This window comes from Rattus norvegicus, chromosome 19 (assembly GCF_036323735.1).
Source record: "Rattus norvegicus strain BN/NHsdMcwi chromosome 19, GRCr8, whole genome shotgun sequence".
In the NCBI taxonomy this organism is placed as follows: domain Eukaryota; kingdom Metazoa; phylum Chordata; class Mammalia; order Rodentia; family Muridae; genus Rattus; species Rattus norvegicus.
Genome location: NC_086037.1, coordinates 40,967,483 through 40,981,114, shown reverse-complemented (window position 1 = coordinate 40,981,114; position 13,632 = coordinate 40,967,483). Strand labels below are relative to the sequence as shown.

General features: G+C 53.1%; 1 protein-coding gene and 1 non-coding gene across 6 annotated transcripts in view; both read left to right on the top strand.

Annotated features, from left to right (window-relative positions):
• Rfx1 (regulatory factor X1) overlaps positions 1-13,632 on the top strand; it is a 30,708-nt gene that overhangs the window by 15,695 nt on the left and 1,381 nt on the right. For 3 of the 5 annotated variants that reach the window (XM_017601192.3, XM_006255229.5, XM_006255231.5), the window contains 14 exons: positions 1,224-1,316; positions 1,703-2,032; positions 2,669-2,763; positions 5,233-5,602; positions 7,866-8,047; positions 8,685-8,804; positions 9,093-9,205; positions 10,340-10,458; positions 10,584-10,693; positions 10,780-10,931; positions 11,018-11,115; positions 12,738-12,887; positions 12,961-13,169; positions 13,406-13,559. In XM_017601192.3, the coding sequence (XP_017456681.1) occupies positions 1,224-1,316; positions 1,703-2,032; positions 2,669-2,763; positions 5,233-5,602; positions 7,866-8,047; positions 8,685-8,804; positions 9,093-9,205; positions 10,340-10,458; positions 10,584-10,693; positions 10,780-10,931; positions 11,018-11,115; positions 12,738-12,887; positions 12,961-13,169; positions 13,406-13,559 (2,295 nt within the window). The remainder of the gene's footprint in view (positions 1-1,223; positions 1,317-1,702; positions 2,033-2,668; positions 2,764-5,232; positions 5,603-7,865; positions 8,048-8,684; positions 8,805-9,092; positions 9,206-10,339; positions 10,459-10,583; positions 10,694-10,779; positions 10,932-11,017; positions 11,116-12,737; positions 12,888-12,960; positions 13,170-13,405; positions 13,560-13,632) is intronic. The other 2 variants (XM_039097530.2, NM_001105944.1) reach the window with 2 other exon arrangements.
• Mir709 (microRNA mir-709) lies at positions 3,451-3,543 on the top strand. Its single transcript, NR_162815.1, has one exon. It is a non-coding gene; the product is annotated as a microRNA mir-709 (primary transcript).

The following is a 13,632-nucleotide window of genomic DNA, read 5'->3' as shown; positions in this document are numbered from 1 at the left end:
AGATTCAGTGTCCCTAGTTGTGACACTTGTAGAGGTGCCTCACAGGGCACATTATGGCTTTGAAAACCCACTTTGGTAGACTAGAGAGATTGCTCAGTGGGTAAAGCATACTTGCCACCAATCCTGATAACCTGAATCCCTGAGCCCTGCATGACAACCCGCTCCTACAAGTTGTCCTCTGACTTCTACACACTACAGCGCGCACACACACACACACACACACACACACACACACACACACAAACATACACGCACAGAAAAAGAAAAGAAAACTCACCTTGGGAAGGCTGCAGGGTAAGCATTTGCCCATCGTACACAAGGCCCTGGGCTCCATGTCTTTACTACAAAGCCAAAAAGCAACATTACACACTGGCCTTTGGGCATTTTCCTGTGTAGAGGAAGTACCAAGGGCACGTCTTTGCTTATCCCTAAGTCCTCCAGCTTTTACATTTATTTTACTGTTTTTAATGAGTATGGGTGTTTGTGGGCCCATACACCATGTATGTACCTAGAGGGAGAGTTAAAGTCCATGCTAGGAATTGAACGGAGTGCTCCGGAAAGACAACCAGTTTACCAAACCACTGATCCATCCCTTAGGCCTGTCATTCTCAAGATGTGCTCAACCTTCCAAAGGAGGCTGAGCTTCCTGATACCAGCACAGTGGCCCAAGCAGGCCAAGAAGCAAGGATAGTCTTGCTCAACTGCTTAACTTTTTGGATTCTTGGTTTTTCAAGAAAACAAGACTGGGTTTGTGTGCCTCCTTGCGAGGTTCAGGCCAGGAGTTCTCAGCTTCAAGGCCGGTCTGGGCAATGTAGTGAAACCCTGATTCTGAATAAAAATTAAGAAAGAGTGCTGGGGTGTAGCCTAGTGGTAGAGCTTGCCTAGAATGTATAAGGCCCCAGGTTCCCAGTACCAGGCTGAAAAATCTCAAATAGGCTCAAGCCTTAGGCTCTTCCCTAGAGGAATCAGAAACTTTCCAATCCAAAGGATCCACAATTATTTCGCTTCCTGTGCTAGAATCACTCTGAACCTCCAGATGGCAGTCAGGCAGTAAGGAATCTGGAAGGCCCTTGTTACTGGATCTCACATGGAAAGCCTGCTCCCTGTCTGGGGAAGGACAGCCTTTTCCCAAGAGAGATGTTCTGAGCATGCATGGGACACATGCTGCCTGTCCTAGTTGCCATGGTTACCATAGTTACTTGCCTTTCCTCCTCCTTTGCCAGAGGTCAGTAGTCCAGGCCACTCCACAGACCAAAGCTGGCCCAGTGCAGCAGCTGACTGTGCAGGGACTGCAGCCAGTTCACGTTGCTCAAGAGGTGCGTGTCTTGCCTATCTATGTCAGGGGCAATCAGACTGTCCTGGGCTGTGGTTGGGGGTACGGGTACCTAATCCAGAGGGAGGAATGGAGCCACCTGGGGATCCTAAAGGGCGGGGATAATGGGAGCCCTTGAAGCTCGACAGAAGTTGGGTTTCACTGTAGCCCTAGGCTTCAGACTTCATCCTGAATCCGCCCCCATCCCAGAACCTGACCACTCAGGACATGGGTCTTATTGAAAGAGGACTGGATTCGAATTCCGCTTCTTTCTGATAGTGCCCGGTCCATTCCTCTCTTCTCTAAGGAGATCCCAGGTGGGGAATCTTCATCATGGTGGCCATGAGCACACAGCCGGGTGACCCCCCAGTGTCTCTGTTTGTCCTCCAGAGCTCAGGCAGTCAGTTTCCCGCTAGGAAGGCAGAGCAGCAAGAAACCCGGCCCACGCCGCCACCGGAGCCGCCGCCCCGGCCTCCCGGGCCCGGGCCAGCGTGCTGCGGCGAGGCCTTGCAGCTAGGCAGCGAGCAGCAGCCGCCCCATTACGAGCCGGGTGTGGAGCAGTGGGTGGAGCTGGTGGGCGTGCTGCCCCCACACCTGCTCCTGCCGCAGCAGAGGGTGGTCTTCGAGCCACAGCCGGGGCTCTCGGCCCGAGCCAGCCCTGACCTGAGGGTCAGGATCCACAGAATGCCCCAGGTGCTAGTGTTCGGCACCGCCCTCAAAGTAGGTGGTGGCGGACAGCGGACGCACGGCGGGGGTGCGGAGGGCGGGCAGGGGAAGGGCGTCTGGCCCAGCGAGCCGCTATGCCCTGCCGCCAAGTCCAGGCTCCCAGGCTCCGCCCCTGCAATCCAAGGAGGGTGGGGTGAGATGTCTTTGCCCCATCCCCCAAAGTGCTGCCGCTCCTGCAAACCAGGGATGGGGTTGGAGGTGGGCTATCTGGTACCCGTCCCTAAGGTGCTGTCAGTCAGTCGTATCTGGTTCTGTTCTATCAACAACCCCTCTTCAGGCTCCACCCCTAAAATGCTTGGGAAATTTTTTGGTTTCCAGAAGACCCCCAGGTCCAGTTTTTTAATTACAAACCCACCTCCCGAACCCATTGCAGAATTCTATCTGGTGTTCCCTCCTTTGCTCATAAGCCTCAGAAACCTCTTTGCCAAAGCAGAGCATCCCAGAACCTGTTTTCCAGCCACAACTGAGGCCAGGCCTTACCTAAGCCTTCCACCTTCAGTTGTCAACCTCTGGCCCATGTTGTTCAGAGAATATGATGTGCAACCTTCCAGTTGGGGATTTATCTGGGCATCAGGGAGACTGTGGGTGGTGGCCAGCCCTGACCCACGCCCGTTTCTCCTCTTGCTTCAGGTACAGCAACTCCCGCAGGTGCCTGTCCCACATGTGTACTCCAGCCAGGTGCAGTACGTGGAAGGTGGCGACGCCAGCTACACAGCCAGCGCCATGTGAGTGGACAGAAGTATGAACAGAGGGCTCAGAGCTGGTTAGGGCCACAATTGTAGCTCCCCGCTGGCCTCTGAGGCTCAGGTGGTAGCCCCGCCCTGTGGGAACTTCACAGGGCTGCCAGGCACATAGGCTGCTGGAAGCAGAATAGACACTGTCCCCTGGGAAGGCACAGCCACAGATTAAGGGACATAGATGGATCCAGGTTTTAGGCAGGAAAGGGGGAAAGAAAAAGCATATATATATATATATATATATATGTGTGTGTGTGTGTGTGTGTGTGTGTGTGTGTGTGTGTGTATACATACCACATATATACATGTATGTATTTATACATACAGTCTTGCAACATAAACTTTTTTCGTTTTTGTTTTTCAAGACAGTGTCTCTCTGTATAGCCCCACAATCCTAGAACTCTCTCTGTAGAACAGGGTAGCTTGAACTAAGAGATTTGCTTGCCTCTGCCTCCCAAGTGTTTGGATCAAATTTTTCTACCTAGTAGTTAAGCATGAAAAAGCAATTCTCGGGGCTGGGGGTTTAGCTCAGTGGTAGAGCGCTTACCTAGGAAGCGCAAGGCCCTGGGTTCGGTCCCCAGCTCCGAAAAAAAGAACCAAAAAAAAAAAAAAAAAGAAAAGAAAAAGAAAAAGCAATTCTCATCCTGACCCTCAGTGCACACAAAGTGATTAGTGTGTCCTCTTTCTCTGCTTCTACTCAGAAATGCCCTGAGTGTACAACTGTCCTTCCCCAGTGTTCCAGCACTGGGGAGGCAGAGGCAAGAGGATTTTTTTCTATGTGTATGGGGTGGGTGTGTGTCTGTGTGCACGCATGCACCACAGTATTCATATGGAGATCAGAGTACAACTTGAAGGCGTCAGTTTTCTTTTTCCTTTACCCAGGTTGCAGGGAGCAAACCTAGTTCCTTAGGCTTGCATATTCTGTCTTAAAATGTTTTCTTGGGGGCTGGGGAGATGAATCAGTAAATGGCTCGCTTCTCAGACATGAGAAGCAGGGTCAGACCTAGGTAAGAACCTGGGGTGGTGGCGTGAGTCTCTGACCCTAGAGCCACCTTGCCAGCCTTCGTGGGGTTGGGGAGGGTGCACACATGTGTATGGGGTGTGTGTGCACCATGTAGTAAGTACATGCTGATGCCAGCACTGGAGTCTGTTATGTGGGATTTGGGGATCAAACCTAGGTCTTGGGGTTGGGGATTTAGCTCAGTGGTAGAGCGCTTGCCTAGGAAGTGCAAGGCCCTGGGTTCGGTCCCCAGCTCCGAAAAAAATAACCAAAAAAAAAACAAAACAAAAAACAAAAAACAAAAAAAAAAACAAAAAAAAAAAACAAAACAAAACAAAAAAAAAAAAACCTAGGTCTTAAGGATTGGTGGCAAACACCCCCACCCACTGAGCCACCTGCCTGGCTCAAGATTTCCTGCTTTAATCACGTAACACATCAGGAGGGCACAGAGATCAAAACTGAGAGGTAGCTGCCTATCCGCTCTCCATAGAGCCTTCTACCTGCTCACAGAATGGTCTTCTCTGAATCCCTTTTCCTTGTTGGCTGTCCATTGGTGCCCAGGGGAGGACTGGGAGGCAATTATGGTGTTTCTCTTCTTCCTGCCCTAACCCTCTTTAGTCTGCAGCCTGCCAAGAAGGGCAATGTTACAGATGTCTTGCTACAGTTGCACCTCTTAGATCTGCTACTTGTTACCCTGTGCCAGCAGCACTCAGTACATGTTCTGGGTTGGAGGGGCAGCTCCCTGCCAGGAAGGGGTGGCCGAGACTGCTCCTCTGTCCTCTCTACAGTCCTTTGTGCTTTACCTTCCGTCCTGTATTTCCCTTCCCTGAACTGAGAACTGTTTGTTGTTGACGTTGTTGTTGACGAGGGAAGTGTGTGTGTGTGTGTGTGTGTGTGTGTGTGTGTGTGTGTTTGTGTGTGTGCTCTGGACCCTACCATGTTTTCCCCTGCAGTAAGGAGATGACTCCTGTGCTGGAGGGCTGTGTATCTCAGTGCCCAGAGAGGGCTGGTAAGGTGGCTTGGTAGGTGCGTGCTGCCAAGCTTTGCGATCTGAGTTCCGTCCCCAGAACCCATACAGAGGAAGGAGGGATCCAGCTCCCACAAGTTGTCTCTGACCTGTGTGTGTACATGGATGATGTGTGCCCCTCTCCAAGTAATAAGTTAATAGAAAGAAATGTTTCAGAGAACAAGAGTGTGGTTGCCCCTCCAGTGCTCAGGCCACCCCAGTCCCTTCGATGTAAAGGTGGGTCACACTGGTGTTTCTGTGGCTTCTCCGGTTCTCTCCTCGAACCCCTGCTTTCGTTATTTTGTCTTTTTTTTTCTCGGAGCTGAGGACCGAACCCAGGGCCTTGCGCTTGCTAGGCAAGCGCTCTACCACTGAGCTAAATCCCCAACCCTGGAACCCCTGCTTTCTAGTACAAGATTTTGACCATTGCTTCCTGTCTGTTTCTTGGTAGCCGCTCTAGCACCTACCAGTACCCTGAGACGCCGATCTATACGCAGACAGCAGGCACCAGCTACTATGAGGCTTCAGGCACGGCTGCCCAGGTCAGCACGCCCGCTACTTCCCAGACGGTGGCCAGCAGCGGCTCGGTGCCCATGTACGTATCCGGCAGCCCGATTGTCGCCAGCTCATCCAGCAGCGAGGCTGGGGCCAGCAACAGCAGTGTGGGTGCCGGGGGCAACGGGGGAGGTGGCAGCGGCGGCGGCGGTGGCGGCAGCAGCGGCGGCGGCAGTGGGGCAGGCACCTATGTGATCCAAGGCGGCTACATGCTCGGCAACGCCAGCCAGTCTTACTCCCACACCACCCGTGCCTCGCCAGCCACAGTGAGTACTCCAGCCCTACTGAGGGATGGGAGGGAGCACTTGGGAGGGAGCCTGGCTGTACCCAGAGAACAAGGCGTAGCACAGTGGTATGGCGCTCACCTGACCTAGGGCCTGGTGGCATATGTGGCACAGTCTTAGGCATTGCTCAGCCCCAGCACCCCGGCTGCTGTGTGCAGCTCTGGGAACAGTTGCAGACATGCGCTTGCTTCATCAGAACTGGTGTAGCTTGATAGGAAGTAAGAGATGTGAGCTCCTGGGGTCACATTGGCAGAGCTGAATTGCAGCCCACATTGGGCCCATTATCAGTAGGGACTATGGATGGGGTCAGAACACTGAGTTCCCCTGTACCCTCCCCCACACAACAGTGCACCCTGCCTAAAAAAAAACAAAAACAAAAACCACTGCTGCAAACCATTTGATTTCACAACCTGTGGGTCCTCAGGTGCTGCTCAGAACCGCACGCAGCCGTGTGGGTCCAATGATCAGTATGAGGAGGCGGAACTTGTTTGTGCCTGGACTAGTGCCGCTCTCCCTGGGTTACTGTTGAGCCCAGGTGGCTGAGGTCCCTAAGGAACCATGCTCTGTGTTTTTCTTTTTCAGTCTTATTTCAAAGAATTACAGGTTCACGGGAAGCTATAAATATGGTACCAAGCACTGCTTGAGTGCTCGTGTGATCCCAGCACTGGGGAGGCAGAAGCATGACCTCAAGTGTAAGGCCAGACTGGGCAGCCTAGTTCCACGCTGGCTAGGGATAGGTAGCATGGACTTCTTTCAAAAGTAGACACATACAGGCTAGTGAGATGGTTCAGTAGGTAAAGGCCCTTACTACTAGGTCTGACTACCTGAGTTCAATCCCTGAGAGCCCATGGTGGCAAAGAACCAGCTCCCCTGACTCTCACTCGGATACTCACTCTTCCTACACAAAATGAGCAAATGAATGCAGTAGAAACAATCAACAGAAAGGGACTGAGGATGGCCCGGTGGTCAGAGGCCCTCGGTGAGAACGAGGTTCTGAGCTTGGGTCCGCAGCACGCTACAAGCCTATAAATCCCTCCTAGGAAGAGCAGAGATGAAGCGGTACCTGGGATTCACCTATAGCCAGACCATAAGCTCCAGGTTCAGAGAGGGATGCTGTCTTAAAAAATCCAAGATGGGCTGTGGTAGGGCAGGAGAGATGGTTCAGTGGTTAAGAGCACTGGGTGTTCTTTCAGAGGTCCCAGGTTCAAGTCCCAGTGCCCACATGGTACCTCACATTGCCTGTAACTCCAGTCCTGGGAGATCTGACACCTTCTTTTGGCCCCTGTGAGGATAGGGCATGTACGGGGTTTAGACATACATGTAGGCAAAACACACACACACACACACACACACACACACACACACATACACACACACACACAAAACTGAAATTAAACAACAAATCCAAGCAGCTGAGCTAAGCGACAAACACAGAGCAGCCGAGGAAGAGACCATCAGCTGTCAGTCACTTGGGCCCCATGCCTGTGCCCCTGTGTCCACTCACACTCACACTCACACTCATAAACACAGAGGTCAATAAGAGGCTCTGATAAGTGCTGCCCATGCACCCTTCACAGGGCCTCTTACTGAGTCCCATTTCCCAATCCAGAAATCTCAGTGTGGGACCAGGGATGGCTCCTGTCTGTTGTTTTTGAGATAGAATCTCACTTTGAAGTCCAGGATGGTCTTGAACTCATGATTCTTCTGCCTCAGTTTCCCCAGTGTTGAGAGTTTAGGTATATTTTCACCCTCTTCTACCTCACTTTCAACATCCTGAACCCCTTCAGGAACATGAGTTTGGTTTTCCATCCATAATGTCTGCCATCTTTATAGCGTCACTTCCAGAATGTTCTACACATGGACTCTTACTCTGTGACCTTGGGAGCCTGAATTTTCTCTCTCTGTGTGTGTGTGTGTGTGTGTGTGTGTGTGTGTGTGTGTGTGTGTGTGTAAGTGTAACTGCTGTAGGTCCCTTTATTTCATCCATGAAATTTCATGACTTTTCATCCCTCATATATATTAACAACTTTGTCTTTAAATAGCTGCAGGTGGCTAGTAACAAGTGTATCGGTCATTGGTGTTCTAGAAACATTGAAAGACTGTAGTTCTCAGGAATACAGTGACAGGATCTGTGACTTACAGGTGGCCAGGGTGGCTTTCAGAACCTCTGTGGAAAGCAGTTGCAGAAAATGCAGCAGCCTGCCCACAGACTGTCAGCACTGCCCAGTCTTCTCGTGTGCTCCAGGTCCAGTGGCTCCTGGATAATTACGAGACCGCTGAGGGCGTGAGCCTGCCGCGGAGCACCCTCTACTGCCACTACCTGCTGCACTGCCAGGAACAGAAGCTGGAGCCGGTTAACGCTGCCTCCTTCGGCAAGCTCATCCGCTCCGTATTCATGGGTCTGCGTACGCGCCGTCTGGGCACCAGGTTTGCCCTGCCCCCTCTCCCCTCATCTGCTCTTGGCCCGGAGGGTGTACACTCTGCCCACATGGCCCACCTCAACTCCAAGTGAGCTTGAACCACAGGGCAAGCACCCTCTTGCCCTCCTTCACTCCCTTGCTCAGTCCTGCTTGTGCCCACCCTGGCGACATTGCTCTGACTATCTTCCCTTTCCTTGTCTTTACCCCATCCCCTTACTCAGTGATCTCTGGGTTCCTGCTGCTCTCTTCCAGACAGTTGCTCAGGCCTCATTTGCATGCATTCATTTGTTGATGGGCTTAATCTCCGTGTCTCAGTTTTCATGTGTGTCTAGGCTGATGGAGCACCCTTCATGGGATAGAGACAAAGCAGAGTGGGGCTACATGCTTAGCAGTATAAGCAACTCACTGGCTTTATGACCAACAGCCTAGTGTCTGTCAAGTGCTAGCCTGGCATCAGAGTTGGTAGCAAGCGGTGACTTACATGCCATGTCCTCACTCCTGGCACATCATGCCATGTTCTTTAGCTCAGCTGGGAAGTTCTCTCGTCCAGGTCCTTAAATGAGAGGAAACCATCAAACACACACACACACACACACCAGTGTCCCACCTGCCCAGCTGGTAACCGCTTCCCTACCTTCTCCCAGGGGCAACTCTAAGTACCACTATTACGGCCTGCGGATCAAAGCCAGCTCACCCCTGCTGCGGCTGATGGAGGACCAGCAGCACATGGCCATGCGAGGCCAACCGTTCTCCCAGAAACAGAGGTAGGGCCTCCTGCTCTGGGACTGAGCAGAGACTGCCAAGTTGGCTGTATCATACCACTTGACCACACCCTAGACAGCATTCATCAGCCTGCACAACCCCGACCAGAGGGCTCATCCCTTCCAGGTGGCCCTTCATCACTTCCTCTCCAATACCCCTCCATCAGACCTCACCTGCTACCCGACCCTGGCCCCCACACTGCTGGGTTATCCCTCCCACCAGGTGGTTTGTCTCCCCTCCCCCTGCTGGCCCATTTCCCCACCAGCACTCCACTACCCCTTCCGCTCCAGGCTCAAGCCCATCCAGAAGATGGAGGGCGTGGCCAACGGTGTTGCTGTGGGGCAGCAGAGCACAGGGCTGTCGGACATCAGCGCTCAGGTGCAGCAGTACCAGCAGTTCCTGGGTGAGAGCCGATGGGCAGGGCAGGGCAGGGCAGGGTAGGGCAGGGCAGGGCAGGGCGGTGCAGGGTGGTGCAGGGTGGTGCAGCCTGCCCCAGGGGACTCAGGAAGGTCCCCAGGGGGAGTCTGGTGGATAGTCGGATAGTCGGACTTGCTTGCTTCTGTCTATATGGGATTGTTCTAGCCCCAGGAACCTTCTCTCAAGGTCTCCCAACCCCATTTTTGGGGATTGTTGGTTCTTTGGATTTTTTTTTTCCAGACAGTGTCTCACTATATAGCCCTGGCTAATCTGGAACTCACTGTGTAGACCGTACTGGGCTCCAACTCACAGAAATCTATTTACCTTTGCTCCCTAAGAGCTGGGATTAAAGTCATGTGCTACCATGCTGGTCTATCCCATATTTTGGAGACCTGGTCTCACCGTATATTCAGGGCTGACTTGGAATTCATGACCCTTCCGCCTCAGCCTCCACAGTGCTGAGACCTCAGGTCGTGTACCACCCCATTCCTTTCAGTAGTCAGTGCTTCTGTGTTTATGTACCCCAGTGAAGCCTGGCGACGCAGAATCCCACACCAACAGGTAATGCTTTGAAACAGTGGTGCATTAACATGACGGCCATGCCATCCTTGCTGGCTGCAACTTTGTATCTCTAGGACTAGGGTTAGTAACTGGGAGGGCAAGTGTGTACCCCCACGGTACGTGTTCAGTTTCTACATACACTAACGATGCAAAAAAGGGAAACCAAGGCCTGACGGTGACGCTGACAGCTGCTAAGATCAGCCTGTCGGTGAACAGCGACGCTGTGGCTGGGGAGTGAAAGGTGGGAGATGATGCCACAGAGTTGTGTGGCCCTGGTGGCCTTCAAGTGGGGCCTTTAGGCACCTACTCTCTCGGCAGGGAGGCTGCCTGTATCAGGTGACTAAAGATGAGTGAGAACCAGCAATTTTCTGCTGCCAGGGCTGGCAAAAGCACCTCGTGTGCTCTTGGGTCTGGGGTCCATGGACCCCAGCCAGTAGTGATCCCGCTTGAGCCTACATGGGGATCCACACGTTGGAAAGGTGATAGGTGACTGGAACCCCAAAGGAAGCAAGAGAGGTAGGTGGATGGACACAGGTCCTCATAGTGCTCTCACTCCTAGATGCCTCCAGGAGCCTCCCTGATTTTGCTGAGCTGGACCTCCAGGGCAAAGTGCTGCCTGAGGGTGTCGGTCCTGGGGACATCAAGGCCTTCCAGGTCCTGTACCGGGAGCACTGTGAGGTAGGGCTGTCAGATGAGTGAGAGACTGAGTGGGCTAGCCTTAAAGGCAAACTGGCCTTCTGCCTTCGGCAGGAAGCCCCCGATGGCTCTTTGCCATTTCCCATTGTGAATCCCTGACCCTGCAGGCCATTGTGGACGTCATGGTAAATCTCCAGTTTACACTGGTAGAAACGCTGTGGAAGACCTTCTGGAGATATAACCTTAGCCAGCCTAACGAGGCACCACCACTGGCCGTGTGAGTGCCCAGGGTTTGGAAGGAGGTGACCCCTGCATGCAGGGATTGCACATGCCCTTGACTAGGGCTTGGGTGGGTTCCTACAGGCATGATGAGGCAGAGAAGCGGCTGCCCAGGGCCAGTCTGGTGCTCCTCTCCAAGTTCCAGCCTGTGCTTCAGTGGACCAAGCACTGTGACAATGTGCTGTACCAGGGCCTGGTGGAGATCCTTATCCCTGATGTTCTGCGGCCCATCCCCAGTGAGTGCTGGCGGCAGTCCCCCTCCCCGGAAGGCACCACCCTACCCCACCCTCCCTGCCCTGACCAGTACTGCCATCTTCCACAGGTGCCTTGACCCAAGCAATCCGGAACTTTGCCAAGAGCCTGGAGAGCTGGCTGACCCATGCCATGGTGAACATCCCTGAGGAGATGCTGCGGGTGAAGGTGAGTGGACTGGAAATGAGGCTGCAGCATTGGCTAAAAGGTTCGTCTGCATGCCTGCTGTGTGCCTGTGAAGACGTCCCCTTCAAGGGCCTCAGGGCTGGCTCCAGGCTTTCTCCTGCTGCGTATCCCCAGGGACCCATATCTGAAAGGCTCCCAGGGTCTTAGTACTTCAGACATTTCTCTCCCTTATTTACCTGTCTGTCATCTATCTACTTATTTATTAAGACACAGCTTTACTGTGTAGTCCCAATTGGCCTAGAACTCTTCTTTGTAGACCAGGGTGGCCTCATAGTCACCAGAGTCACCTGCCCCTGCCTCTGAGTGCTGGGATTGAAGGTGTGGCCCAGCATGTGTAGCAGGCCTGTGTGTGAGGCTGCACTGGTTGACGGTGATTTACAACTGCATATAGAGCTCAGCTGTGCACTCTTAATTTTTTTTTATTTATTCATTTATTATATATAAGTACACTGTAGCTGTCTTCAGATACACCAGAAGAGGGCATCAGATCTCTTTACAGATGGTTGTGAGCCACCATGTGGTTGCTGGGAATTGAACTCATGACCTCTGGAAGAGCAGTCGGGTGCTCTTAACCGCTGAGCCATCTCTCCAGCCCCAGCAGTGCACTCTTGATCCAAGGCCTTGGGCTCCAGCCTCAGCACTGGAGGGCAAGCTTTGTTGTTGTGTCTTTCCTTGAAAATGGCGTGCGTGGGAATGAAGAGGCATACCTGTAATAACTGTAATCCCAGCACAAAGGACGAGGGCACCAAAGGGCTGGCCTTGTCTGGACCACATAGCACGACCGAAGGAGACAAAACAAAATATCCCACTCACTTGGGGCTGGCGGCAGGGAGTAGTGTGCTCAGTGGTGAACAATGCCTTAGTATGAGTGGATCTGAGTCTGATCACCATCACACACATAGTTTAAAAACGTACAAGTCAGAGCCAGGGAGATGGCTCAATGCATAAAAGTACTTGCCTTCCATGTAAGTAACCTGAATTTGATGCTGGGATCCAAGTGATGGAGAAAACTCACTACCACCAGGTGTCCTCCGACTTTCGAGAGTAGGCCATCACACATGCACAAAATAAGCAGGGTGTGCTGTCACATGCCTTAATCTCAGCACTCAGGAGGCAGTGGTAGCTGATCTTTGTGAGTTTAAGACCAGCCTGGTCTACAGAGTGAGTTCCAAGACAGCCAAGGCTACAGAGAAACACTGTCTCAAAAAAGCAACAACAAAAAACCCAAATACACAAAATAAATAAATAGGAAAATAGCCGGTGGTGGCACCCCCACCTTTAATCCCAGCATTCTGGAGGCAAAGGCAGGTAGAGTTTGAGGTTAGCCCAGTCCAGGACGGCCAGGGCTACACAGAAAAACCCTGTCTCGAAAAACCAAAATGGATGTATACATAGACAGATGGACAGACAGATGGATGGATGGATGGCAACACAGTAAGTTGAATGTTTAACCCACACTAGTACTTGAGGTCCACCCTTGGTCTACAAACAGAAGCAGTGACACATACCCTTCCGGTTTTTAAGAAAAAAGGTCGGGTGGCAGGCAACAGGTGAGGATGAGCTGGGTTTGTGTGGAAGCCTCCAGTCCGCTGTCTCCAATACAGGTGGCAGCAGCCGGCGCCTTCGCACAGACGCTGCGGCGCTACACATCGCTCAACCACTTGGCACAGGCAGCGCGCGCAGTGCTGCAGAACACTGCCCAGATCAACCAGATGCTAAGCGACCTCAATCGAGTGGACTTCGCAAATGTCCAGGTGAGCACCATTGGGGCTGGGACAGGAGGGAGCGATGGGAGAGACGGCTGAGCGGCTGCCTGCTGCGCCCCAGGAGCAGGCCTCGTGGGTGTGTCGCTGCGAGGACCGTGTGGTGCAGCGTCTGGAGCAGGACTTCAAGGTGACGCTGCAGCAGCAGAACTCACTGGAGCAGTGGGCAGCCTGGCTGGATGGCGTTGTGAGCCAGGTGCTCAAGCCCTACCAGGGCAGTTCCGGCTTCCCCAAGGCGGCCAAGCTCTTCCTCCTCAAGTGGTCCTTCTACAGGTGAGCACCCGTGCAACCAGGCCCTGGCTGGGAGGGAGGAGACCAGGGCCATCCCAGTATGTTAGCGAAGACCTTCCTTCAGAGGTGTGCCTGCGAGAAGTGGTGGATGGGGCTAGGGAAAGCCCATTAGCTCACCAGAGACACTGGGGAAAGCAGCAAAGACCCAGCGCACCTGTCAGCAGCAGGGTAGGGTCAACAGCCCCGGAGTCCTGACAGTCTCTTGGTCACTGCCCCAGCTCCATGGTAATCCGGGACCTGACCCTGCGCAGTGCTGCCAGCTTTGGCTCCTTCCACCTCATCCGGCTGCTCTATGACGAGTACATGTACTACCTGATCGAGCACAGAGTGGCCCAGGCCAAGGGCGAGACCCCAATCGCAGTCATGGGAGAGGTATGCATGGTGAGGTTCTAGGGATGTGGGCAGGTACCTACCTGGTAGTGGAACCCTGACTTTCCTTTTTCCT